The following is a 24,518-nucleotide window of genomic DNA, read 5'->3' as shown; positions in this document are numbered from 1 at the left end:
AAATTAATTCATGTAAGAAAGATCTGAAGAGCAACAGTTCTCACTCTTGCCAGGTCCCATTAAAAGCTGTAGATCCACGTCCCTGGAAACAGAAATCCCAAAACTCAAGAGGGCTGGGGCACCTCTCCTATGAGGACAGGCTGAAAGAGTTGGGGCTGTTCAGTCTGGAGAAGAGAAGGCTCCAAGGTGACCTAATTGTGGCCTTCCAGTATCTGAAGGGGGCCTACAGGAAGGCTGGGGAGGGACTTTGCGGGATATCAGTGTAGTGATAGGACTAGGGGGAATGGAATGAAGCTGGAGGTGGGGAGATTCAGACTGGATGGGAGGAGGAGGTTCTTCACCATGAGAATGGTGAAGCCCTGGAATGGGTTGTCCAGGGAGGTGGTTGAGGCCCCATCCCTGGAGGTGTTTAAGCCCAGGCTGGATGAGGCTCTGGGCAGCCTGATCTAGTGTGGGGTGTCCCTGCCCATGGCAGGGGAGTTGGAACTTGTGGTCCCTTCCAACCCTGACTGATACTGTGATTCTGTGATTAGGAGCAGAAAGAAACCAACTGTACCTCTGTTAAGACAAAAAAAGCTTGGTGCAAGAGATACAAAGAAACAAAGTGTTTATTGTTAAAAGCTTTTCTACGAATCACTCAGCATCATACAATGAAGATATGGTGGCTACAGAGCAGAGAGAGCCTCCCTCTCTCTCCTTCTCCCCTTTATACACGTATTTGCTCACTCTCACAAACCCATGGTTGTGTTTTTTTAATGGAGTTCCTTTCTTCAATGAGATTGGAAAAGGTGTTTATCATACAGGATCCGGCAGAACAGATACATCCTATTAAACAACAGAGCAGTTACAGAAAGGAGAGCTCTCTTTTTCCCCCCTCATCTCTTTGCACTGCCATAACAAAGTTCTCAACACATAAACTGGCCAAAAAAAAAACCCCACCCCAGTACCTTACTAGTGTTTTGGCAAAATGAGGAGCCCTAGGGCCTGCACCAATATTGATACATGCACTCTGCTTCCACAGGGTAAATCCTGAATAATGCAGTGTAAAACACCCTGCCAGCTGACACAATGTCTGCACTACAACAACTAACCCTCCTGTGTGGAACTGAATCCCTCTTGGGAACACTGGAGAACACTTTGACACCGTGTCTCAAAGTTCCTCTGTTCTGTCCTGCAAGGCCATTTCCCAGGCTACAGCAGGACTGGCTCTCTCCATGTGCACGTACCCCATGCACACAAAGCCCACTGACTCACCAGGACTGTGCTATTCCCAACAGCACTCTGCACATAATATCACAGAATGGTTGGGTTGGAAGGGACCTCCAAAGTCATCCAGTCCCACCCCCCCTGCAGTCAGCAGGGACATCCTCCACTAGAGGAAATTGTCAAGCCTGACCTTGGATATTTCCAGGCCTCAACTACCTCCCTTGGCAACCTGTTCCAGTGTTCCACCACCTTCATGATAAAGAACTTGTTCCTAACATCCAACCTAAATTCTCTCATTTCAAACCATTGCCCCTCATCCTATCACTCCAGGCCTTTGCAAACAGTCCCTCTGCAGTCTTCTTGTAGATACTGGAAGGCTGTTAGGTCTCCCTGGAGCCTTCTCTTCTCCAGGCTGAACATCCCCAGCACCCACAGCCTGTCCCTACAGGAGAGGTGTTCCAGCTCCCTGATCATTTCTGTGGCCCTCCTCAGGTGCTGCTCCATCAGGTCTACCTCCTTCCTGTGTTGAGAGCTCCAGAGCTGGACACAGCACTCCAGGTGAGGCCTTTACCAGAATCACCTCTCTTGACTGGGTGGCCATGCTTCTTTGGATGCAGCCCAGGATGCCATTGGCCTGGATGCTGACTCATGGCCAACAACAGAAAGGACTAAAAAGTGTGTTTCAAACCTGCCATGTCAACACTTTAGCTCCAAACCACACTTCTCTTCTATTGACACTCCAGGACTCTGGTTTAACCCTTTTCTAGTTTGATGCTCTATTTTCTAGCACCTGCACACCAACTGCTTCTAGGCACAGAATGGGGGGGGTTCAGTATGCAGATTTGTACTGTACTGTGGTGGCAACTGAAGACCCCCCCAAAACCACCTTCTTCTTATCTTTTATGCACACAAAAGGAGAACCACTCTCTGAACTTCAAATGAATTTATCATTCACAGTCTGCCACAAGAAGAGCCCTGTTCAGTCCCACTGCCTTTAGTTTCCTGTTCAGTCCCACTGCCTTTAGTTTCCTGTTCAGTCCCACTGCCTTTAGTTTTTGTATGCCCAAGCAGCATTCAGCCCAGCTCCCCCCAGTATTGCTTCATTATTTATCTTCAAATACAATTTATCTTTCTTTTTTTTTTTTGCAAACAAACAAGCTGCTGGCTGCACCCCTGGAACTGCCTCTTCAGTGAAAGGCCTGAACTCCTTCTGAACACAGGGGAGAAGCATGGAAATCTCAGCCCCCAGCTTGACTGGTCTGTGTATGTACAGTAAGCCTATGGAGAGGGGGATGTCAGAATTTGCACTGTGGATTGCCATCTTCAGTGCCACCCACAGGGACTGACTCAAGCACGTGCACACACTTCAGTACAGCACTGGTGCTTGACACAAAATCACCTTCCAGTGATGTTCCTGAGCAGAAACACTGCATTAGCTTCATTAGTTTGCTCTGGGAAAGACTTGGCAACAGACCAACCCAATTAATCCTACACAGAACCTGTAAAAGCAGGCTGGACTCTGTTCCGCTGCCAGCTGTGGCACAGCTGCAATTTCTCTGTACCACTTCTGTCAGAAAGTGCTCAGAAAAGAGAATTCCCTAGCAGGCACTCTCCAGGTATCTACCCCTATCCCATGCCCTTCTCAAATCCTTGCTTATCTTTCTCTGCATTTCTTATTCCTGAAGACTGAAAGCATCCCCTGACTGTAGCTGCTCTGCTTACCACACACAGAAAATAGTTTTATACACTGGACAGCATGCACACAACTGACACAGCAGCATAATAAATATGGAAGCACAGTAGCAGATGACCCCCACTGTTTTCCCTCATAATGCTTGCTTGTAGTCCTCCAAGTGGAGTCCTGAAGTAAGATTTCAATGGCAGCCTCACAGCCCTTCCCTATACTCAGCTGAAGACTGCAGGATCTCACGGTTTACTGTCCAAAGGGGTTTTAACACAAAGGAAGTTCTAGAGAAAGCCCTTTCTGTAGCAGGCCTCAGGCAGAGAGGTACAGCCACGCTCCTCACAGCCCTGGTTTTGCAGGACAGCGCTGCTGCCATCGTGTGACTGCAAGCAAATGTGGATTCTCCAAGACATCTCTGGATACAACAGACAGAGTAAAAGCTATGGCACTATTAATGTGAAAGAAGAGGTATTAGCTAAAGGGGCAGAAGAGTATCTCTCCTGTGACTGAAGAGAAGAAACTTTTTGAGTTCAATTAAGAAATTGGCAAAGACAGCACAAGAGAGAAGGACGAGACCACAGTAAAATGCATTAGTCAGAAGAGCTGCCTCCCTTCTGCACCACACTTGAATCTGATTCTCTTTCCAAGAAGGTGAAAGAAAGGAGATGAAAAGGAGTAACCTAGAAGAGGATTTTGAGTGCCACATCATCTGGACAGAGTTATACTTTGGCAGCTGCTTTTTGGACTAGAAACCATGTTGGGCCATACATTGCAAACTAATCTATGCACTACAAAAAATGAGGGGGGGAAAGGACTTAACAAAGGTGTCCCTGCTTCCAAGTGAATATGGAGTAAGTTCCCATAGTCTGAATTTGTCTCCCGTTTACACAAGAGGTGGCTTCCAAGGGATACACTCTCTGTGCTAATTAAGGCTGACAGTGCTTTAGAACTCAAGAGCATCCTCTACAACCAGTATGTACCATGTATGGGGGAAGTAAATAATTGATAGTATGAGGCAATTCACCTATGATCAAAAGGTGAGACTAAGCCAGGGACTCTCTTAACATCCTGAAGCAAAGACAAAAATGCCACATTGTCTGAAGTTAAGCTTCTTGGATTCTGCACCAGCTTAACAACTAGGGAAAAATCTGATTGCTGATCCCCTACTGGCACACAGAGAAACACTTAAGAAATCTCCTGTTTTACATCTATGCTTATTGTTCATACCTGCTATGCTCAAGGCAGGTAGCACCAAAGCACCATTGAGTTATTTTAATTTGCTCAGAATGCCTCATGTCTTGTTTCAGTCCCAGCTTTGCTATTACCACCCATACTAAGGATGCCTAAAAAGCTCTTTCCCCAGGGAAAGCACATTGATTGTACCCATGGAGTGACAGGGGAATCAGTCTTTCTATTACTGCAGGGGCAAAGGAAAGAGAAAATCTTAGAGTTTGCAGAAGAGATGTCCTGACTAGATTTCTTTCTTCCAGAGGAGCTCCCAGTTAGTTCTTTCTCATGGTGAGATGGCTTCTTGCACTGCTCCAGCTGGAATAAGAACTGCAATCAGGAGTACAAAGCTCTTCCATAGCAGTAAGAAAGACTATCTTGTCTAATGCCAGAGAAGTTACTATCTGAGAGTCTCAGGTAACATAAGATGAGGACTGCATTTCCTTCTCTACATCTGTACAGTCTCCTGTAACACCTAACTCAACCTCCCCCCAAACCAATGCCACCCATGATTCTGTGCATAGCCCAATAGGATTTGCTGTGTAGTGTCTGAACTTTCCACTAAAACTTAATGATGTGCGTTGATGAATGAGCCTTTGCCCTTCTGTAACACTGACACTTGTATGCTGCTGTCTCTGGCCTGGAGTGGTTTGAGACACCCGCCGCGGGCAAGAGTTCCAAAGGTCACTCAAAAGCTGGTGTTCTGACTGGTGTGTGGATGGTATACTCTCATCCAGTCAGGAAGCAGGTCCATGTGTAACAGTGAGCTAAGTAACACTGAAAAGTCCACTGGTTTGGTGGTGGTGATGCCAGCGGGATCCCGTGAGCAGTGCTTATGTGTTGCGCACTCCCAGAGATTGTTCCAGTTCCTGCCGGCGCTGCTGGATCTGCAAGAGAAAGAGAGACTGTACAGTGCAGCAGGTTCAGTTGTTCAGTGGCAGGAAGGCTCATTTGTAAGCCAGCAGTGTGGGTAATTCCTTCATACCTTGCAGTAGAAATATCTGCTCACAGCCTCTTGAGACCACGGCTCATGATAAAACTCAGCTCTGCGTTCTTCCTCTGGGTTTCCAACCACATCAGTCATCACCTGTGACAAAAACATGAACTTTTTTCACTGCAGCTCTTCTACCACACAGAGAATACTCAGGTTTGCCTAGAGTCAAAATTGATCTACATTACTACACTAAGAATGTTCAGGGCTGTTCTCTAAGCCCAAGGCAAATGGCCAGTGAACAGCATGTGTGCTTCCTACCTAACGGTGGACAGCTCCTAACCTCTGTGCCACAGAAGGATTCTAGACACCAGTAGCTGTCCAAGCTAAGTGCCATGACATCTAACAATATAACAGCATGGACAGTTTGGTTCCAGTGCCCAGGAAAAGCTCCCTGGTACTGTATTTATTAGCTCATGTATCTAAAGAGCCTTGGTAGTTACCCACACCTAGGGTTACAGCTTAAAATTGTTAAGGTATTGACATAAGCCCTCTGCTGTGAGGCCAGGCTGAGAGCTGGGGTTGTTCAGCCTAGAGAAGAGAAGGCTCCAGGGAGACCTTCTGGTGGCCTTCCAATACTTAAAGGCTGTGGTTATCCTGCTCATTCTTCTTCCAACCTTGGCTCACCTTAAGATCCCTACTTTGGGACCGGAGAAGGTCTTGGATGTATCCTTTGGGATCTTTGGAGAAACTCAGCATGAAATCACGTTGTATTTTTAACTGATTTATGGATTCGATTGTCTCATGAATCTGACAGGGGAAAAAAAACAAAGCAGATGTCACTTAATTCCTTCCTTGCTCCAGTCACCCTGAGGGCAGCCCCCTTAGCATCTCTGTGTTTCTTGTAGAGTCCAAGGCTGACACTTCTACACCACAGACTTGTGGGGGTTACCTCAGCTTTTTCCCTTCAAAGAGGCATTAACTGCAATCTGGGAAATCCATTTGGGTTTCACTTGTAATTCTGCAATACAAGGATGTGCAGGACTCTTCTTCACCTCCTGTGCTGGGCTGCTGGCTGCCATGCTGCACACAGCACTGAAGAGCTGAGTCATGGCACCGTACAACATAAGACCCCCCTGTGTGCAATCAGTCTTCCTGCCAAGCCTGGGATTATTCAGGAGAGGTGCTACATAAATATGTCTTTAACCAGTGCCCAGTGCAGGAAAGCAGTTGTTCCCCTGGAAAATCATCATCATCTCTTCAATACACTGTTGTGACCCTTAACATTGCTAGGGAGGGCTTGATTGAGTCTCAGTTAAACAAACTCATGTAACAGCCATGACCTCCAGAACTCTTCTTACAAGAAAACTATTTAAGTCACACTGGTTGCAACAAGAAGGGGAGTGTGAGCAATGAGAAATCAGGAGTGGGGAAGGTTTATAAACATTGAGAAATATTATGAAAGAAACAGGAATTAACCATCTAGGAAGAAAGAAGACTCCAAAGAGAAGCTGAGGTCCCACAATCAGCTATGTGGGATGTTAACAGAAGAGAGCTGCTGTCAACTTAAATTCATTCCTTATTTGGGAAAACGATGCAGTCATGCTGGAGAGAACTCTGTCGGCATGCACCAAGTCTCCACTAGAGGACTCTGTGGCAGCACAGCAAGAAGCGGTAGAGAGGACACCAATGTAGCAGTCAGTGCCTATTTACTCAGTGACTTCAGCACCTCACTCATCGCGGCTTGCCCTCTGCTGTTGCAAATGCTCAAAGAAGAGGTTATGCAGACACGAGAAAGGGTGAGCTGGGTTGGAAACAGAACAACTCGATGCATGCTGCATGCAAGCCTCTATGGGCTGGGAACCAACTGGCTGAGCAGCTGCCCTGCTGCAAGGGACCTTTCTCAACAGGCATGAAACAAAAGATGCTACAACAGTGACCAGAACCCATAGGACTGCCAGTGTACAATGCCCCCTTTAAAACTGCACAAAGACCAGAGTTTAAGATATTTGTTTGTATTAGAGGTAAACAAAGAGGAACTGAGCCTGCCTGTGTGTCATAGAAATCATCTCTGGGCCATGATGCTACACCTTCTTCTCTTGCCCTGAGAAGCCACTTTTGCTTATCCCTTACCAAGCCAAACTGGCCATCCACACATGCCAAAAGCTGGCTAACAGCCCCAGGATATGAACTTCTAATACAGTCTGTGGAGTTCACCACTGGTCCAAGACAGTCACTATCATCTGAAGTCCACATGATCCTCCTTCAGTAACACTGGAAACAAGTCTGCCAAGCTGCTCCAAGTGATTTTTCTGCCATGCATTTTCCATATTTGCACCTAGTGCAGAAAGCTGTTCTGCAACCATGCATGCACAAGACACACCTGGAGTATGAGATTCTCTCAGCTTTGCCTCACAACAATTTAGCAAGATAGCAAGACCCCTCCATACAAAGTCAAACAGTTCAGATGATTCTTGAATACCAGGGGACTCACTATGCTCCCTGTGAAACTCTGCTTCTATCACTTCAACAACTGTGTCAGGCCCTGGATGAAATCCTCAAGGGCAATGCCACTCAGCCCTCTGTATTCCCTTTGCACATGGCTGATCCATCCCTTAAAAGCACATTCAGTTGAGAAATCCCTGCCTCACAACATTACTGCCTTGGATGTGCGACACCAAACCCGCATGAAGGTGTACAATGAGTATAGATGTCACAGGATGTCACTCCTGGGCTAGTACCTTGTTGTCCAACGCTGTAATCTCCTGTTGGTTAGCTGTGGAGAGGAGAAAACTACTCATCTGTCCCTTTAATGGGTCTTCAACTTCTACATCTATGTCATAACAAGCCGTCTTCTTCTGATCGTTGGGGTCAACACTACAGAGAGTACAACAGAAGATCATGAGAACTGCCATCATGAATCAGAACAAATGCTCAGCCACCCCAGAATACTCTTCCATAAAGCCTGGTGCAGATGGTATGAGAAGAGTTTTAGAACAGGCTATCTTTACATGGTTGTACATCCTCTCATCTCCCATCAGCCACAACTGAGAGACCTTTGAAATGGAGCTTTTGCCCAGACCATCAACTTTAATACCTACAGAGGGACACAGTCTTCACTAAATGCATAACATCTTCCTGAGACTTGCTATAGATCTGGCCTCCAAAGCAACCCCCAGTGGTAAATACCATCTTGGTATGGTCTCTGCTTGACTGCAGAGATGGGGCAGACAGAACTGTATGCTACCCCTCTGGATGTGAGCACGTCTGACATTGTCTTTGCTTCTCAGGTCCCTCTCTAGTAATTGCTAGCACTGTCATTGTTTTGGCAGCACTGTAACGATTCCCAGCAGCTTCTTAAAAGGTAGCAGTGAACCTGGAGACCAAGACTTTGTAAAGTTGCCTGCTTAATTCTTCCAAGAATACAGCCAGTCATGCCTTCTCGTTTCAGAAGCTCTATTGACTCTTCTCCAAGATACGACATCCATTAGCTCCATTTTCTACTACAGGTAGCACCAATTGGTTTCCAATATCCAGGATTGGCACTGATGTGTTTTTGGCACAACCATTTATCACCCCTTGGGCACTGAAGGAGATTTCAGTAACAAGCAACACATTGCATAGAATCACAGAATCATTTAGGTTGGAAAAGATCTTGGGAGACTGTCGAGTCCAACCGTAAACACTCAACTGCCAAGTCCCCACTAAACCATGTCCCTCAGCATCACATCCATGCAGCTTTTAGATCCCTCCAGGGATGGTGACTCCACCACTTTCCCAGGAAGCTTGTTCCAGGGCTTGACAACCCTGGAGTCTTCCTAACATTTAAAATGTTTACCAAGATAAGATTTATTTTCAACTCCATTTCATTTCCACTTCAACCCCACTGTTTGGGGTTTGTTTTTTTCCTTTTCCAGAACAGAGGGGCAGCTGGTATCTGAAGAGTGGTTCTAAAATGCTGTTATTTCTAGACTGAGTGCAGAACAGTTCACATTTCAGTCTCTGCACACATCCTCTAAAACTAGAATGAGTAACTGTGATGCAGTTGACTTTCTCATAAAAGCCAGGCCTGAGGATTTCCCTAAATGAAGGGCACAGATGTTTAAAATCACCAGTGATGAGAAAGTCCCTCTAGCAGAGTGCTGATTGGGGCTGGGCTAGAGTTTATTTTCTTCAAAGTAACTAGTGTGGAGCTGGGTTTTGAATTTGTGCTGGAAACAGCCTTGATGGCACAGGGATGTGCTGGTTATTGCCAAGCAGCATTTGACAGTGCCAGGGCTGTTCTGCCCCACCAGTGAGCAGACTAGGGATGCACAGAGAGCTGGAAAGAGATACAGCTGGGACAGGTGACCCCAGCTGATCCAAGGGGCATTTCAAATCACAGGACATCATGCTCAGCAGTACAACTGGAGGGCAGCTGGCAGGGGGCTGCTCCTTGGGGCCTGGCTGGGCATTGGCTGGTTGGTGGTGAGCAACTGTCTTTCTTTGTATTGATTCTCCCTCTTGTGTTTTATTTCTCTCTTATTTTCCTTTCCATTACAAATTATCACTTTCATCATCACATTTCAATTATTACACTATCTTTATCTCAGCCTACAAGTATCCTCACTTTTACCCTTCCAGTTCTCTTCCCCATCCCCTGGGGGTGGTGAACAAGTGGCCATGTGGGGCTGAGTTGCTGGCTGGGGTTAGACCATGACAAGCAGTTGGCAAATTGTTTCAGTGGCTGACTACCTTCACTCTTAAAAACTATATGCAGGGGTATGTGACAGTCTGTTTAAAGCTAAACTGGCCTAGGTCCTAAACATCTGAACCTGCTCTGAGTTGGGAGGGGGAAGCTCTAGATGACCACTAGCAATCTCTTCTGTTGTACATTATTCTGTGAATTTATGTGTCTAAACATTATTTCCTTTAAATTCAGTGCCAGACTTCCAGATTTACTTTAGCTTAGCTTCAGACTGTGAAGACTCATCTGCAAGAAGCATTCCCTGTTCCTAGGAAATGAATGCTTCCCCTTTCCACAGCATTATGTCACAGTGCAGGGTGATGCTGGTCAGTGCTGCACAGTACACACTGCATGGTACACACAGTGTGTTAGAGAATGCTGCTCTGCAGAAGGTCCTGCTCTTTAGCTTGTAGCTACCAGAAAACATACTGCCTCCAGAACCCCTTTGCCATCTCTGTGCCCTGGGAAACACAACCATCAGTTCCTTGTCACTTTTCTCCAAGGCAATGAGTATGTACCTCTGAGAACCTCAGTGGTTTTTTTGGTCCATCAAACAGGTCACCAAGCTGCCTTCAGTGACAGCAGACACTCAGCTACCAATCTGCTGCTTTTTCATTACTCTGTTTTATATGTTCAAATGCTCCTTGTCCTGTCACTGCAGGCCTCTGCAAACAGTCCCTCTGCAGCCTTCTCGTACCCCCATTCAGCTACTGGAAGGCCGCTATTAGGTCTTCCCAGAGCCTTCTCCAGGCTGAACAACCCCAGCTCCCACAGCCTGTCCTCATAGCAGAGGTGCTCCAGCCCCACCCTGATCACTTCCAAGGCCCTCCTCTGGACCTGCTCCATCAGGTCTATGTCCTTTCTGTATTGAGGACTCCAGAGCTGGAGGCAGCACTCCAGCTGAGGTCTTACCAGAGCAGAATGACGTATACAGACCAGAGTGACACAGAGAAGGAACACACAGCAAAGTCCAAGGCACTGGATTCTGGTCCCTGCTACTGTTTGTGTATTTTATGTAGTGATGGTCTTACACACAAGAGTGCTGAGCTTACCTGATTATATGGTTTATCACTATAGGGTCTGGTGGCAGCAGCAGGTTAGTGAGTCTCTGAGGAATTTCAGAAAACTTTAGTCGTGGACAGTCAAAGATCTGGAAAACAATACAGCATGTTATCCTTGTCCAAAACCTAACTTGCAATGAAATGAGAAAGAGAGCAGCAGTTCAAAAGTAAGGAGATTGTAAAAGCTCTAATTTTGGCTTCTCACACAGAGTAGGATTTTGGCCACTTGTGTCCCTGCAAATCGCTGCTAAAATCTGGAGCAGCTTGCAGATGCATCAGGCTACAACAGTTTCAGGTGTGTCTGCTCATGATTTAGCAATCAGAATCAGGAGATTATTTCCTGTTTCTTAATACAAAATCATACACTGAGGTGGGAGGGAGAGGAGCAGTAAATCATGCAGAGGAACAATATGAGAAAGTCCTCCTTCCTGGAAAGGCCACAACTAGCATGGGAGTGTTGAACTACCAGAGGAGCTTTGTGACAGCACTGGCACATGGGGAGGGTGCTTCTTATACCAGCTGTAGTGGCTGCTGAAAGCCCTCCAGTGCCAGAGATACTGCAGATTGGAAAGGGGGGATAAAAATCACTGAGTTTCAACCCCCCAAAATCTGCAGCTGGGCATTATAGACTGTGTCCAACAAGGAGTTACCTGCTGGAAGTACTTGTCACAGTTAATGTATTCCTTGTCATGGGAGTCTTGCAGCTTATTTGTTTTGATGTACTGCCAGAGAGCCTGGATGATGGCTGACCGGGTCTGTGTGTGGATCCCCAGCAAGCGAGCTAATCGTGGGTCCAGTTTGAACTGTGGAGGCTGTAACAGAAAGAGAAGGATATGGAGATGGCAACAGGGAGAAAAGCAGGCAGAGAGAGAGAGCTATGAAATCTCAGCCTGAATTCTTGAGACAGCCTGTTCCTCAGGAGAAGCACCCTGTCCCATGGCAGAGATGGCAAAAACAGTTTGCTCAGATGTGTACCAGTGTCAGTGATCTGGAATAACCATGCCTCAGGTCTGAAAAGGAAGAGAGACAATCTCCATTTGCTCTGCACAGACTATCTGTGCAGATGTGTTTAGCCTGGAGAAGAGGAGGCTCAGGGGAGACCTTATTGCTGTCTACAGCTACCTGAAGGGAGGTTGTAGCCAGGTGGGGGCTGGTCTCTTCTCCCAGGCAATCAGCACCAGAACAAGAGGACACAGTCTCAAGCTGCACCAGGGGAAGTTTAGGCTTGAGGCAAGGAGAAAGTTCTTCACTGAGAGAGTTGTTAGCCATTGGAATGTGCTGCCCAGGGAGGTGGTGGAGTCACCATCCCTGGAGGTGTTCAAGAGGGGACTGGACATGGCACTTTGTGCCATGGTTTAGTAGTCATGAGGTCTTGGGTGACAGGTTGGACTTGATGATCTTTGAGGTCTCTCCCAACCCTATTGATTCCATGATTCCATGATCTGCGTCACATGCTTCAGGCAGCAGCCACTGCACGCAGACTCAGGCAAGAATTTGCCTTTTCAGTGACAATGAATAATTTGACTTTAGGGAGAGTAAGAAGAAAAATAATGGTCCTGCCTCTGAACTACTGGAGGTTAACCACAGATACAGAGAACAAAGTCAGGATAATCCTTCTGTGGTTGCTAGTACCTTCTCAGATGCCTCACATCAACAAAGTACCTTGCAACTCCATTCTTCAGACGTGTCCCCACCATTCTGCTGCGTACCAGGAAACTTCCCTGACCACAACTAGTCAATGGAATATATTTCTCTGCAATTACCCTGTTCTGCAGCTCTAGTAATACACAGATCTTGAACACTTTGGAATTTGTGACTCTTCAAAGTGTGCTCAAGTTTCATATTTGCCTCATTACTAGACAAGGATTACTCTCTTGGTGCCAGGTCCTTTATAACAAACCAAGACTTAAGCATAAGAGAATACAGAATCATAGAATGGTTTGGGTTGGAAGAGACCTCCGAAGGTCATCTAGTCCAAACTCCCTGAGTGAGCAGGGACATCCTCCACTAGGGCAGGTTGCTCAGAGCCTTGTCCAGCCTGACATTGAATATCTCCAGTAATGGGGCCTCAATGGCCTCCCTGGGCAACAGTGGGCAATAAAAATGATCACAGAACCAGGAACAATATTTTACTAGACCACAAGGGAGACTTACTCCATGTGTTGCCTGCTTTGAATTTCAAATCATGTGTCAGTTTGGTAGCATTCTAACCTCAATGACTAGGTACCATTGTTTATTATGTTTTTTAAGGTAAATGAAAGGACAAATTTCCCCTGTGGATCCAGGTCCCAGTGGCTGCATTTTCCACACCACAAGCAATGCACTGACCTGGTAGTCCAACATGAGGAGCAATGTGCACCGCACACTGACGTCACCAGGTCTTTTCACCTGGAAGCCATCTGTTTCCTGGGTTGTGGGAGTTCTGTGCCACTGCCAAAGAAGAAAAGCCAAACAAACAAGACAACCAGTCTTTTTTTCGCCACTGATGTCCATGGAGGGACACCTTGCACAGTATGCTATGCGAGAATAAAACAAGCACAAGTCTTCTGAAGATCTTGCCATTAAAAAACCCCAAACAAAAAGCAAGCAAACCACAGCACAGACACACACATCCCCCAGGAATGTCTTGCTCTGTCCTTGAAATTCCACTTTAGTGCACAATCTGTTGTGCTGTTAGCATGCTTTGCTTGCTAGGGAAAACCAGGCACCATTTTCCCACCATCCCTTACATTCTGCTCTAGGATGTGCACTACATCACTACTGCATGCATGGGTTCAGACTGCAGGGGTTCTGTTAGGAATTCTTTACAAGGATGGCATTTGGAAAACTCTGAAAATCCCTCAGATGATAACAAATGCAACTTCAAGTTTTCAAAATGCCATTCTTTGAAGGAATGTTTGCTAACAGGTAACTAAACAAGGCAGACAGCAGGCACATAGCTGTTTATCTGTGCTAGTATCAGGTTTGGATGCAGAGGGCGAACGACCTCCTCACCTCCACAAGGTGGTTGTCAGGTCCGTAAAGGTCTTTGTCCAGTTCAATAACCAAACTCTTGAAAAATGATGAAAATTTCCTTTTCTGTTTGCTGAGCTGTAGAATCAAAAGAAAAACAAATGTTTAAGGCTGTGTGTATTAGCTTGTGTTCTATGCTTCCTCCCCAGGTTGCCTTCTTTCTCTTGAACATTAATTCCCACACAGACCACAAGAGTGAGTCTGAGTTTTCCCTCTGATAAACACACAGGAAGACGTAAAAACCTCAATGCTGGTGGAACACTGAACCCTCCAGGGAAGGTCTCCTTGAATCCCTCCATGTTATTGGAAAGGAATGGCTGATACATGAATGCTGGTCCAGAGGAGGCCAAGAAATTGATCTGAGAGCTGGAGAACCTCCTCTATGTGAACAGACTGGGAGCTGGGATTGCTCAGACTGGAGAAGAGAAGGCTCTGGAGGAGACCCTGCTGCAGTGTTGATAGACACTGAAAGGTGACTACAGGAAAGATGGGGAGGGACTTTTTAGCAAGGCCAGTAGTGACAGGACAAGGGGCAATGTTTTTAAACTGAAAGAGGCCAGGTTTAGAGACACAGGAACAGGTTGTCCAGAAAGGCTTTAGGTGCCCCATCCCTGGAGGTGTTCAAGGCCAGGTTGGATGGGGTTTTAAGCAACCTGGTCTAGTGGAAGGTGTTCTTGTCTATGATAGGGGGCTTGGAACTAGATGGTCTTTAAGGTCCCTTCCAGCCCAAAACATGCTATGAACCTAAGACCATTGTATACCTTTTCTTTTAATATCTTGATTTCTTTGATGAATGCTAATTTCTTAGGCTGATTGATCAGATGAGTGTACTTTTACAGATCAATCATACACTAAGTAACAGTGTTTCTTTTTACATTTTGCCTTTCCATTTAGTGAGCTAAACAGCTCACACTAAATTGAAAACTGGAAGCTCTACAACCACCTAATCTGAAGAGAGTCCACAGGATTTCAATGAGTTTTTTCCTGATTTCAAGCAGATAATCTTTTAGAAACACAGCCTCCTTTAAAACTTGCTAGGAATTTGGAAGCTGTTTTGCTCCAATCTTTGTTATACTCTATCTTTGTTATACTATCTCTATCTTTGTTATACTATAGGCTCCAATTTCTAAACTGAATCTGTCTAACTTTCATTTCCAAATGTTGCACTTTGTCACCCCTTCATCCTCTAGCAAGATGATGATTCTAATTCATGTGCAGTCATCTATAGACAAGCAGATGTGCCCTGAAAGCCTTGCCCTCTCCACACAGGCATGTTCTCCACCTGTTTATCCTATCAAACACTTAGCTTGTGGAGTCTACTCAAATAGGTGACACTTTTATTAGCCAAGTCAAGCCTTCCCTGAGGAAAGCTAAGTCCATCACCAAAGTTTCTTATGACTTTAAAATGATATAACTGTTCTTCCATCCTTGCTCTGACAATCCATACATCTTCTCATCCTCCCTAGGGGCATGCACTACTTGCCTCTCTCTGTTAGACTGTTCTTCACAAGATGCAATGCCTGCTGTAGGCCTGACTTATCACACCTCTCAGGACCTGAACCCTACCATATATTTTAAGGGAATCATCTCAGCCCTGTTCTTTCTATCCCCTCCTACCTGTCCTGTCCTTAAGGCCAGTCCATTTCCTGCTGCCCTGCCCACCCCTCCTCAACATTCCCATTAGGACCTTTTTCCCCCACTCCACCTGTACATGGCACCTTCCCAGCAGCAACTACCCAGTGTTGCCACTCAGAGATGCCTTGTCTGAGCTGATGTCCCCAGTAAAATCCAGCACCCCACAGGACAGTATCTAGAGCCTTGCCAGCCCCACTGAAGCATAGGTAAGTCATACATCATCCAGGAGCTTGCCCTCCACTCTCAGCTCCCAGGAAGCAATGCTGCCATCAGAATCATCAGCGTCAGATTTGGCAGGATTGAAGGTGTTGGAGATGTAGAGCCTCAGTTTCCGCTTTTGCTGTTATACAAACAGAGAAAAGAAAAGAAAAGTACATTTCCAGAGTAAGTCCAAGACCTGAGGAAGCCACAGGAGAGGAGATAATTACACAGTTAGTATGTTGAGTACAGCTGCACCAGGTTATACTAGAATTTAAGATTTGGTTATATATAAGAAAAGGCACTGAAGAGCTGAATTGGAAACTTCCTTTCAGAAACCATTGGCTGTACAAACATGGAAAGATCCACAAGAAATGGAGAAAGACAGGAGGCTCTGCATAGAATCACAGAGTGCATCAGGCTACAAAGGACCCTTGAAGCTCATCTTGTCCGACTGCCCTCCAGTCAACAGCAACATCTCCAATTAAATCAAGCTGCTCAGAGCCCTGTTAGGTTTGACCTTCTGAACCCTGCTTGAACATGCAAACATGTCCTCCTCTGTACAAACCCAGAAATATTCAGGCCTCCACAAGTATGTCTCTGAAGCTACTGCCAATGCCTTCACTTCCTGCTCCTTCCCTTCTGAATTGCTGATCCATGTTTTTCTTCTTTCTGCCCTGACCACAACCTGCTATCATAAGGATGTCCAGACTTGGGAGATGTCAGCTCAGATATTATACAGAAGAAGAACACCTCTGGCTGGTGTTTTAAAACCACTATGGAGGCCATAAAGTTCCCCAAAATCATTGCATGTAGTTCACTTATCAGTACTCCTGGGTTCCACAATAATGTCAAGTTAGTACCCAGAAGGCTCTGAGTGTGAGGGATTCTTCCATCTCCAGCTAAGCAACTCCATTTCATCCAGGTAGGAAATGATAGGATAGGGTAGGATAGGATAGGATAGGACAGGACAGGACAGGACAGGACAGGACAGGACAGGATAGAATAGAATAGAATAGAATAGAATAGAATAGAATAGAATAGAATAGAATAGAATAGAATAGAATAGAATAGAATAGAATAGAATAGAATAGAATAGAATAGAATAGAATAGAATAGAATAGAATAGAATAGAATAGAATAGAATTAACCAGGTTAGAAAAGACCTTTGAGATCACCAAGTCCAACCTATCACCCAACCACCCAACACCATCTAATCAGTTATGTGCAACTTGGTTGCTTTGCAGCTTAAACACAGCAATGCAAGGATGCACTTGGGCAAGAGGCCACTGACCTGCATCAGATTCTGCACACTTCTCAGCAATGCACATTATAGCACAGACCTGAGATCTGTTCCCCTCTCTGTATGGTGGCTTCTCAGAGAACAGAAGAGCAACTAACCAAAACCTGTGGCCTTATTTGTTTTTTTTTCCCTGGTAGGGTTCTCAATAGCTTGGAGCAGAAATCAAAGAGAAAATTTACAGCTCTAGAGCAAGAAGAAAGCATCACATTTAATCTCTCCAGATAACACTCAAAATTTCTCACCCACAAAGTTCAACACAGGGAAACTTCATGGAGACTTGATCAGCATTGTGAATCAAACAACCTCTTGTCCCAAAATCAATAAATGCTTCATCTGCTTATTCTCTGAGTGTAAGATCTGCGTCTTTACCACGCATCTGACTCATCCTCCACACAATTAACCTGAAACAGCAGCCATTAAAAAGAGAAGCCTTGCCCCAAAAGTGCTGGGCTTCACTTACAATTTCACCTTGAGAGAAAGGAAAGGAAAAGCACATGTGACAGAAGATTGGTCATGTCAGCAATGAACTCCTGCAAAGGTCTCCGCTCCGCCAGCAGCACCAATGGCAGGTCAGCTCATGTGGAATGGAACAGATCTAAACAGGAGGCTGACAGGAATGAGGGAGCGGCAGAAATACAGCTCCTGCTCTTCAGTGTCATCTTCACACAAATCAATACAGCTTGAAGTTGAAGTAAATGGGTAAAATGCTGGAAATCTGTCACATCCTTCAGAAGATTACCTTTGGTTTATAGTGCCACTTTTTCTTTTTTCTTTTCTATTTTCTTCCGTTTCCATTAGTCTTAAATCCCTAAAAGATCAAGTCAGAAACCAAGCATCTGAAGACATCATGATCTCTGAGATAGCCCCAAGACAAATCTCCATTGACTGCTAAAATTAAAGGTGCCTTCAGTAAACTCTCCTGGTACCTTCAGCCACAATGTAGCCAAGCAGCCTGTGTCTGCCTGACTCCCTCCCAGAAAGTCCTTTCTGGAATTCCGAGCAGGTGAGTCTCCCAACACGTCCTTGCAGGGACCCTCGCAATGAGCAGCACACAGCAAACACTGAGGGAACACACTAGTACCCAACAGGCAGGAAAAGACAAGGCAGAATCTAGACTGGAAAAGCTGGCAGCTGAGAGGGGTGCTGACAGTGGGGAAGTGAGCTGGCAGGTGCTGAAGGATATTTCCTTCCTTTCAATCAGCTTCACAGCCCCATGGTCCCCTTGCTTTCTGAGCAACCCCACAGGTGTCATCTGTTTCAACAGCACAGCTGTCCACAGAAGATCCAAGAAGGATCAACAGGCCCAGCATCCTCTATGCACTGTCCTCACTTAAAAGCATTTGAAACATTTCCCCTTAACATTTCTCCAGACTAGTCTTCAAACAGAAAAAAGCAACCTGAGCAAAACTGGACCACAAACCTGTGGTTCCCAAAGACTTTTTGTAGCTCCAGCTCCATCTCTGTGACCAGTATGGAATCTGCAACTACAACTAACAATTCAGAGCAGTCATACATGTTTCCTACATATTATCACATACCTCAGTTTGGGAACCACTGTTTCAAGGCAAGTACTTCAAAATTACAAAAGCTTTTGTAAGACATGGAAATGTAGAGGTAACTTTCATTGCTGTTACCAAAGCTCCCACAGTAACATGAAAACACTTAACATCAGAACAACCCAAATTTATCTCTGCTTAGCTCTATTTTGACAGGTCTTGGATTTCACAGCTGTTAGACACTCTAAGTCTAGACATGAATTTGAAAAACATCTGTTTGATCATTCTTCAGTTGTTAACTAGATGAGCTCTAGGTGGAAACAGAATTTTCTACCTACAGTTTCTGTAGGGTGCTCTGTCTCCCATATTGACTCCACTATAGGACCTGAGTATCTTCACTCCACAGCTTATAGCTGTAACCTCATGCAATGATCAATTCCCAAGTTATCATAGAATAATAGAATCATTAGAGCTGGAAAAGACCTCTAAGACCATGGAATCCAACCATCAATTCAATTCCACCATGCCCACTAATGCATGTCCTGAAATACCACATCTACAAGGTTTTTCAACACCCCCAGGGACAGTGACTTCCCTGGGAAGCTTGACCACACTTTCAGTAAAGAAATCTTTCCTAAAACATATAATCTAAAAACTTCAGGCATTTGCTGCTGATTAAACACCTTCCTGCAAGTCTAAGCCTTCCATTACCTGTAAACATGGCCAAGTTCCTAGCTGGTTTAAATTAATGGTATTCTACCCATATGAGGAAGCTAAAACATGTTATTCCTTTGGAGAGCCCAACCTACTGTACACAGCACTTGGTGACTACACTACAAATGTTTTGACTACAAACAAATTAGTTAAACCACCTGCACTTCAATGTCCTACCTCTAAAATAGGTATGATAATGGAACTTAATTATTTTGCCTTTTTTTGTTCATAAATATTCAGCTGGAAAAACATCAGAGGTAAAAGGCTTCCACATCTGACCAGATAGCAGCAGAGTGACAAACAGAATGGACCTTTGATCTCTGCTGAGCTGATACCTATTACTGTGGTACAGACAGGGCAGCTTTACTTCACAGTAGACAGACAGCTACAGAACACTTCATACTACAGGATTTACTCTGGGAGTGAGAATGAGCAATCAACAGTCACATCAATAGTCACAAGAACTCCAGCAAGACACAAAAAGAAATTCTTCACAATGAGAGGGGCCAAACATTGGAACAAGCGTGCCTGAAGAGGCTGTGAAATTTCCATTCTGAAAACTCAACAAGGTCTTGACAGCCCTGTTCTGAGCAGGAGCTTGATCTAGATGACTTACACAGCTCCCTCCTACCTAAACTTTTCCATTATTCAGTTGAGTAGACTCAGAAAACTCAGGAAAAGATCACAGCTGTAGGATATTACAAACAGCGAAATGCTGGACTTGATCAGACAGAAATTGCAGAGGTCACCCATTCTTTTCTAGCATGAGTTATCCTTTCACAGACTATGCAAATGTGTACATTTTTTCATGGTTTACAACAATTTTTCAGTAATTCTTCCCACCATATGTTCTGTAATTCCACAAATTTGCCTTTTGACTGATTTCTAATGGGAAACTGAGTACCTCTCTTCACCACGACCCTCTAATCTCTTATTTTCTTCTTTTTCATCACTCTAGCACAAAGCTCCAAACCCAGGGTTTGTTTAAGCAGAAGCCAGCATTCCCCTTATTAAAGACTTTCAGATGCTAGAGCTAGTAATACCCACAGGATTTTCTCCACCACTTCCCCATGCATGCTGCTACCCAGACGCTTATTCTTAGGAGCTCTGTCTGACCTGTTTCAAAATACCTCTGTCACAGGACTTTTACTGGAAAGACCATTTTGCCATGTAATAACACAAGGATTCTTTTTTCTTCCCCCTAACTCAGACTACAAAATGCTTGTTGACATACCTTCATCGGCCTCTTCAGTGCTTCCTGAATATCCACACGCTTCCGCATAATGGTCTGGTCTAGTTTGCGTTCAAAGGCCAACAGGTCCATGTAGGCCTGGGACTCAGGAACCAGCTCCCGGATCTGAGAAGGAAGCAAGGAATATCCAAGCACTGGAAGCAAGAATCTGCTCTGTTCCAGAGCAGCAATAGTGACACCATCCCAGCCCTCAGACAGATGCGCTCAGGAAGAGTTATCCCTAAGGGGCAGTTGTCAGTCCGCAGAGCAGGGCTCAGTGGCATCTCACGAGCATAGGACTGAAAGGCTGGAGCACGCTAAAACTAAAGAACTCTGGCAGTCCCCAGTGGAATTCAAGAGGCCTCAATCATAGCTGCTTTTCTCAAGTGAGACTCAGCTACAAGCAGCCTGGAGAGCCACTGCTCTCAGCAATGCAAAGGACAGTGAATTTGTCCTGTTTAAACTGGCAGAGGGCTGGAACTCTCCAGACTGAAAATATTGGGTGCGCGTTCACGTTGGTATTTTAAAAACAAGTGTTACCCATTGTAAGTAAAAACTGACCTTTATAAAGTCAAACCTTGTCAACACATCTTTTTGGCTGAAGTGGAACTGACCTTCACATCAAAATTTCAACATGACCAACTGTGAGCTGTCAATTTACAATCTCGCCAGCTTTCACTGGTATTTTAGTACAGGAGCTAAGCTATGTTAGTTCTATTAATAAATCCCCTTTTTAGTTTCCCTTTTCCAGAGAAGTTAGCAGGGGTGATGTGAAGTAGTTTAGGAGGAAGACCCCATGATCTGAGCTTAGAAATGAGCAAGTATACCCTGACATGAAAAAGTTTATCCTAAATTGGGAATAACTCATGCAGGCAAGCCATAAAGGAAAGAAACTGTAAGTAATTGTAATAAATCTGCTGGAATGCCTTGCCTTCTTCTATGACATTCACTCTAGCTTTCACCTACAGAACTGAAATATTTAACTGTTAGGATACTTCTACAGGAATTACAAGCTAGCTGGTATTCCTGTTTTGCTCCAGAATCAGAAGTCTACAGTTTTAATTTGGCTTAAGACACAAACACCTATTTGAGACATAGCAGACATACACCTGTTCACCTCAAGGACATAAGAACTATGGCATGAGGTCATCCCAACAGTGGCCACAGACACAACCCCAGCAGTGTGCCTCTGACAGTATTTGAAAGCTGTTGCCCTTTAGTACCTACAAGTGCCTGAGGCCTGGTACTTCAGAACCTCCACAAGCAAGGCATGAAGAAGTTCCTCCTTCTGCTCGTTCTGAACGAGCCAGCATCATCTGATGCCACCTTGCATAGCTGGAACAGCAGTGGGCAAGCATCCCCTGTGCACCTCCTCCATACTGTTTATACATTTTACAGGTTCTTGTCATCCCTTTCTCAATGTTTCCCTTTCCCAGTCTGAAGGGGAACAATTCCTCCCTTCTGTACTTAGACAGATCAAGACTGTCAAAAGGACTTTCAACCTTATTTAGTTGGCTGGTTTGAGATGCTAGAACACCTGCTCTGCTTACAACAGGACTAACACTCCAGACAAGCAGAAGCCATGGAGACAAAACCACTGTTATTTTCAACTGCTTGCATTCCTTCACAGAGTCTTAGGATCAGCAGAATAATAGAAGAGCATGAACATTTTTAAAAGTGAAGCATGAAGAGCAAGCACTGCCTTGGAAACATCAAGGAATTGCCAGAAGGCTTGCAGGCTGAAGACAGCTAGGCAATATTTCATCCCCCACAATGAATACACATCTTTGCACTCAACAAAATGCCCCAATGCTTTCATCCTGTCTCACACAGAAGAAAATATTCCTTATTTCCTTCCACACAGAGCAAATTAATCAGCAATTAAAAATCCTGGACTCAGAATGGTTTCAGTCCTTTAAGTTTCAGCACAGTCAGACCATGAACTCCCAGGCACATGATGAAGCAGGGAGCTGGCCTACACAGCCTTCAAGGTAAGACTTATGCCATGGCTGTGGTACAACCTTTCCAGCTGGTTTGCAGAGTACTGGACTCCAGTTTGTAGAAACAGCAACAACCTTCAAGAAGTACTTGTGTTCCCCACTTTTGTATCTCTTACCACATGAGAGCAAAAGGGTACTTCCTATTCCACTCCTGTAGCCAAAGTGGATGTTAAACACTGTAAGATGCTAAAAAAGCATGAACACTTTAAAATTTGCCATCAAAAATAATGCTGCATATCATTCCTTAGACTCTAAATGGCTGCATGTTGGGAGAGTACTTGGGAGAAGAATTGTACTTCCCTGTGTTTGTTATTCTCTCTAGAAACATGGTACGGTCACAGGCAAGAGCAGCTTGATTGGCTGCTCTTCAAATGTTTTGTTTTCTCACCCTACTATTGGAATAATCCTTTGGAGGCATGACAATATTCCAGTTTCATACTCTTGCCCAATTTCCCCTCCAAGGTGAGAGAAAATTTAAAGAGGAGCCCCAGCAGTGAAGAATTTTCTTTGTTTCTTAGCGCAAAAAGATAAAGATACTCTGATTTATACTCCAAGCTACTCCAGCCAGTAGCAAGTAATTCATTTTTCTGCCAGGCTTGTGAAACAGAACCAGAAACCAGAGAACAGCTGCAACATGGCAGTTTCTGGGATATGAAGAACACCCCAGAACAGCTTTTGCAACTGGCACTGCGTGACAGCTTGGGAGGACACAACCACAGGCTGCACACAAGGGAAGGCTTCATCCGAGCACTGACAGCTGCGCTGGAACAGACAATAGTGTGAGAGGCGTCTCCTACAAACCACCAGATGAAGAAGGAGACAAAGCCTTTTTAGGCATCTAGAGGGAGCCACGTGGTTCCAGACCTCATACTCATGGGGAAACTTTAACCACCCTGACATCTGCTTTGGGCCTTGTGAGCAAAAACACTGGGCACAAGCACTGCAGGAGGTTCTTGGACTGGATTGAGGACAATTTCTTGACACAAGTTGACCAAGTGGTTGGAGATGTGAAGGTTAAAAGCAGCCCTGCTTGCAGCATCCATGAGATGGAAGAGTTTGCAATCCTGAAGGAAGAAAGCAAGATCTGGACTTCAAGAAAGAGGTTTGATTTGTCCAGGGATCTGCTCCAAAGAATCCTTGGAGAACAAAGGGGCTCAGGGAAGATGACTCAACTTCAAGGACAACCTCTTCAAAGCAAAGTGGAATGATCAAATCAATGTGTGAAATGCTGAGCAGGCAAATGACCCACTCATGGATACGTCTCCAAATTGACAGTGAGGAACTTTCAATTTAAGGAAACTAATATACTTACTTACACTAAGATTTTTACTTGAGATATTGATAAATCCAAGAGTATCAACACAACTTCTCTTATCAAAAAAATCCTGTGATCTCCTCAGAAAAAGACAGGCTTCTTGAAAAACATTTGATTTTCATAAAGCTGCACAGCTCTATGGGGCATCAAAGTGCACAGATGTCTTCACTCAGGTACAGAGAGGCACAAGGATCTCCTCAGATAAAGAAAGAAGTTACAAAGAGATCAAGAGAACCCCAGGCAGGGAACAAGAAGATCCTTCCTCATCTGGAGAGCACAAAAACCTCCCAGAGCAGAAGATGGATCCCTCAGCTCTGCATATTTATTTTGCTGTCTATCTGTCACCAAGCAAAGGGCAGGCTGTGAATGAAGCCAGTTAACTGGATTTGGTGGCTGTCAAGCAGAGAGAACATAAGAAAAACACTGTGTAAACAACAGAAGTGCATTCTCCCCCCATTCTCTGTGTCTGCAGCAGAGAGTAACCTAATCCAGCAATCCTTGGCAGAGAGGAGGAATCCCCACTCTTCACTTCCCAACCCTCAAAAAGTCATGCTCTAATTCAAACACCTTTTCCCATCTGTTTGCACTTGGCAATCCCATTAGCTCCTAGTCTTAGCTTCCGCTGAGCCCAAACTTCATCATAACCATCAGCATCAAAATAATGCAATTGTGCTGGGGAATTGTGCAATTGCAAAGTTATTTAGAATGCTTTCTTTGTTCTGGCTACCTCATTACCAAATAATATATAAGCAAAGGGAAAAGGGTTTCAGGAGAGAAAA

The 24,518-nt window shown here is 44.9% G+C and overlaps 1 protein-coding gene across 9 annotated transcripts in view; it reads right to left on the bottom strand.

The window, feature by feature from the left end:
* Nucleotides 1–575: 575 nt before the first annotated feature.
* SMARCD3 (SWI/SNF related, matrix associated, actin dependent regulator of chromatin, subfamily d, member 3) overlaps nt 576–24,518 on the bottom strand; it is a 69,550-nt gene continuing 45,607 nt past the window's right edge. For all 9 annotated transcript variants that reach the window (XM_068146169.1, XM_068146165.1, XM_068146167.1 and 6 more), the window contains 10 exons: nt 20,428–20,550; nt 15,700–15,822; nt 13,830–13,925; nt 13,164–13,265; nt 11,486–11,647; nt 10,827–10,924; nt 7,790–7,925; nt 5,736–5,858; nt 5,103–5,204; nt 576–5,004 (listed from right to left, as the gene is read on the bottom strand). In XM_068146169.1, the coding sequence (XP_068002270.1) occupies nt 4,951–5,004; nt 5,103–5,204; nt 5,736–5,858; nt 7,790–7,925; nt 10,827–10,924; nt 11,486–11,647; nt 13,164–13,265; nt 13,830–13,925; nt 15,700–15,822; nt 20,428–20,550 (1,119 nt within the window). In that variant the 3' untranslated portion in view covers nt 576–4,950. The remainder of the gene's footprint in view (nt 5,005–5,102; nt 5,205–5,735; nt 5,859–7,789; nt 7,926–10,826; nt 10,925–11,485; nt 11,648–13,163; nt 13,266–13,829; nt 13,926–15,699; nt 15,823–20,427; nt 20,551–24,518) is intronic.

This window comes from Melanerpes formicivorus, unplaced genomic scaffold, assembly GCF_026170545.1.
Source record: "Melanerpes formicivorus ecotype bairdi unplaced genomic scaffold, bMelFor1.0.p_v2 SCAF_13, whole genome shotgun sequence".
In the NCBI taxonomy this organism is placed as follows: Eukaryota; Metazoa; Chordata; class Aves; order Piciformes; family Picidae; genus Melanerpes; species Melanerpes formicivorus.
Note: the sequence above shows the minus strand (reverse complement) of the source record. Positions and strands in the feature narration are given on the sequence as shown.